This window comes from Crocuta crocuta, unplaced genomic scaffold (assembly GCF_008692635.1).
Source record: "Crocuta crocuta isolate KB4526 unplaced genomic scaffold, BGI_CrCroc_1.0 scaffold660, whole genome shotgun sequence".
In the NCBI taxonomy this organism is placed as follows: Eukaryota; Metazoa; Chordata; class Mammalia; order Carnivora; family Hyaenidae; genus Crocuta; species Crocuta crocuta.
This window is the reverse complement of record NW_027531886.1, coordinates 90,933-94,248: the sequence shown is the minus strand read 5'-3', so window position 1 is coordinate 94,248 and position 3,316 is coordinate 90,933. Positions and strand designations below refer to the sequence as shown.

At 36.6% G+C, this 3,316-nt stretch overlaps 1 protein-coding gene across 1 annotated transcript in view; it reads right to left on the bottom strand.

Annotated features, from left to right (window-relative positions):
• PRDX4 (peroxiredoxin 4) overlaps positions 1-3,316 on the bottom strand; it is a 25,268-nt gene that overhangs the window by 18,922 nt on the left and 3,030 nt on the right. Inside the window, exon 3 of the mRNA XM_077773137.1 lies at positions 2,377-2,494. Coding sequence (XP_077629263.1) covers positions 2,377-2,494 — 118 coding nt within the window. The remainder of the gene's footprint in view (positions 1-2,376; positions 2,495-3,316) is intronic.

Here is a 3,316-nt window from a genome sequence, read left to right as displayed (position 1 = left end):
GGTGTTTAAAGACTGAATGTTACCCTGTATGTATATGGAGTGTACTGGGTGGCAATGAAAAACGTACTTCATACTGCGTGTCTTGGTCAAGAAAGTTCTAAGAACACAGACTCAAGGGACAAAGTCCTACCACAGCCCAAAACAGGCTTTTCAAATGTTTCAGTTGTTCAAATGTAGAACTGCCACATGCAAAGCAGAGAGTTCTAAATCTAGATTATATCCCAGGAAAACCCTGGCTAAGATATGTGTTTTCTTTTAATTTTTTTTTTTTAATTTTTGAGAGAGAGAAGCACAAGTGGGGAAGGGGCTGAGAAAGGAGACACAGAATCTGAAGTAGGCTCTAGACTCTGAGCTGTCAGCGCAGAGCCTGATAGGGAGCTTGAACCCACAAACCGTGACATCATGACCTGAGCAAAAGTCGGATGCTTAACTGACTGAGCTACCCAGGTGCCCTGATATGTATTTTTAAAAAATCATTTATTTATTTAGAGACAGAGACAGCATGAGCAGTGAAGGGGTACAGAGAGAGAGAGAGAGAGAGAGAGAATCCCAGGTAGGCTCTGTACTGTCAGTGCAGAGCCTGATGCAGGGTTCGAACCCATGAACCATGAGATCATGACATGAGCCAAAACCAAGTTGGATGCTCAACTGACTGAGCCATCCAGGCACCACTATGATTTCTATTTTTAATATATTCAAAATGGTAGGTATGGTCAGCCCCTGCTTTCCTTCCTATTATTGGAAGAAATGCTATGTAGAGACACATTTATCTACCTTCTTAGTGAAGACAGATAAAAAGTTTTGGCTGAAAACTGAAGGGTTACGTTTATGACTTTCGTACTTGTAGACTGTGGCAAATACCCCAGAATCCTTCCTTTCTAACCAAGCCCAATCTGGCATTACATAGAAACAGAAAGAGGTGATCTTAGCTCTTTGTCCAAGAAGGCCAATGGTAACATCACATTCTATATATGTCTTATTCATTCTGGAGTTTTAAACAACACTGGGAGAAACAGAGGATATTTGTCTGCTATATTAGAATAATTTCAAAACTCATGTGTAGTGTCATATATATTTAACAGATATGTTAACTTATTCGTCTTAGAAGAACATGAATTTAGAAGGCCTACATTTTTAGATATTAAAATTTCTACTTCGGGTTTCTATTAGAAATTAAGTAACATCATACATTTTAGCTAGTCAGGCCACAATACAAGTTGGTTAGAAAGAAGCAAGTTCTTACTAATTTAAAAGATTATGTATTATCCAGATTTATGACTTGTTTTATTCTCAGTGTACTAATTTTCCTGAGAATTTTTCCTATTTGGATTAGAGTAGGGGTCAGCAAACTTCAGCCCACAGGCCAAATCCAGCCTATCTTCTTTTTTGTAAGTAAACTTTCAATAGAAAACAATGTTCATTCATTTGTATATAGTCTGTGGCTGTATTTGTGCTACAATGGCAATGCCGAGTAGCTGCAATAGAGATCACAACACTAAAATATTTACTATGTGGCCCCGTACAGGAAAAGTTTGCTGACCTCTGGCCTAGGGAATACCTACAGAGATGGGGTTAAGCATATCCTCCCTGTAAGGTTAAGGTTTTATTTATATAGTTCTAGATTAGTCCTAATGGAAAAAAGACCTTAGTATACTGTGGCAAAGACAGAAGAAACTTCTACTTTTTGTAACCAAAAAATAAATAGAAAAAAGATAAAGTCAGGACAACTCTCTTTTGTATCTTCACTTTTGTGGAATTTGAAAAACACTCCAGATAAAAATTATATCATTGATAAGACTATAGCAGTAAGAGTATGTGAGTCAACTTTCTATCTAAAAAAGTACTCACTGTCAGAGTTAAAGAAAAAATTCCCCCCAATAACTATAATTTATAATAACAGGCATTATTCCTGAGGCATATGCAGTATCTTCAGGAAAATGTTCAAATCACAGAGAAGCAATGGATGCAGCAAAGAATAAAAATTGTAAAATCATAGTTAAATGGCATCATCATTGTAAAGGGCTAATTTTCTCGTTAACAGAGGTACATTAAATAGATTTGTGGGTTAAGTCTAGCTATTAAATGCTTTCTAAAATATTCATTTTCTTGCCTTAGTGGGTATAGCTTAATGAATATAATCGAAGCTTTCCTTTCTTTAATGATTACATCATAATACAATTGTGTAGATTTAAGTATAAAATATTGGGGACAGTGGGTTACAGTTTTGAAATACATGGTAGATGTTACCTTCTTGAAAAAATTCATATTGGCTTGCCTTTTGAGAACCAAGAGCTAAATTAAATAATTTCTATTTGATGTTCTTGAATAATGATGGACAGTGACTGATGTTTTACTACCTGTACATGTTTTACTTACAAATCAAGTGGGTAGAAGAAAAACACCAGGTATTTCCCATGATAGTCAGTTAACTTGAGCTCCTTGAACTCTCCATTTATCACAGCTGTTCCTTCCCAGTAAGGAGCTGGCTTGGAAACTAAGAAAGAAAAATATATGATGTTCTAGAACACTGAGAAAATTGGTGAGATGACAGAAAGATGTCTTTAGGAAATCACTAAAAATCAAGGATTCTAAACCTCTGGACCTCTTTAGCAGTCTGGTGAAGTAGATGGATTTTTTTCTAAGAACATACGGATTTGAATACATAAAACCAAATATACAGAATTACAAAGGAGACTAATTACATTGAAATCTAATTATGAAAATAATAAAAACAAAGTGGTGATATAGTAACACATGTACCCTTTTATTAACACTTTAAAACTGCAAGATCTAGCAGTGGTCTCGTAACTGTCCGGGACAGTGAGGAGTGTCAATTTTGTTTCAGGGCACCTGCAATTACATGGCAGAAAAATATCTGTGATTCTCTTGGCGACAGGTGTAAGCAAGTATTGCTGAAGCTAATATGATTTGTTGCTGTTTGTAATGGAAGGAAATGTTAAATTTCAGTTGGAGGTTAGTAAAAATACTTTGTTTTTCTTTTTTTAAATCTTTATCTTTGAGAGAGAGAGAGCACAGAGTGGTGGAGGGGCAGAGAGGGCCAGAGAGAATCCCAAGGAGGCTCTGTGCTGAAGCTTGATAGAGGCCTCAATCTCACCAACTGTGAGGCCATGACCTGAGTCGAAATCAAGATTCAGATGCTTGAATGTCTGACTGAGCCACCCCGGCACCCCAAGACCTGTCTTTCTATTTATGCTCACAGACCCTACATATTCCATCCCTGCACTAAGCCCTACTGGATGCTTCACTATATAGCTCTCCAAGTTTATAATTAGATATTCCTTTTTCTAATGGCTGT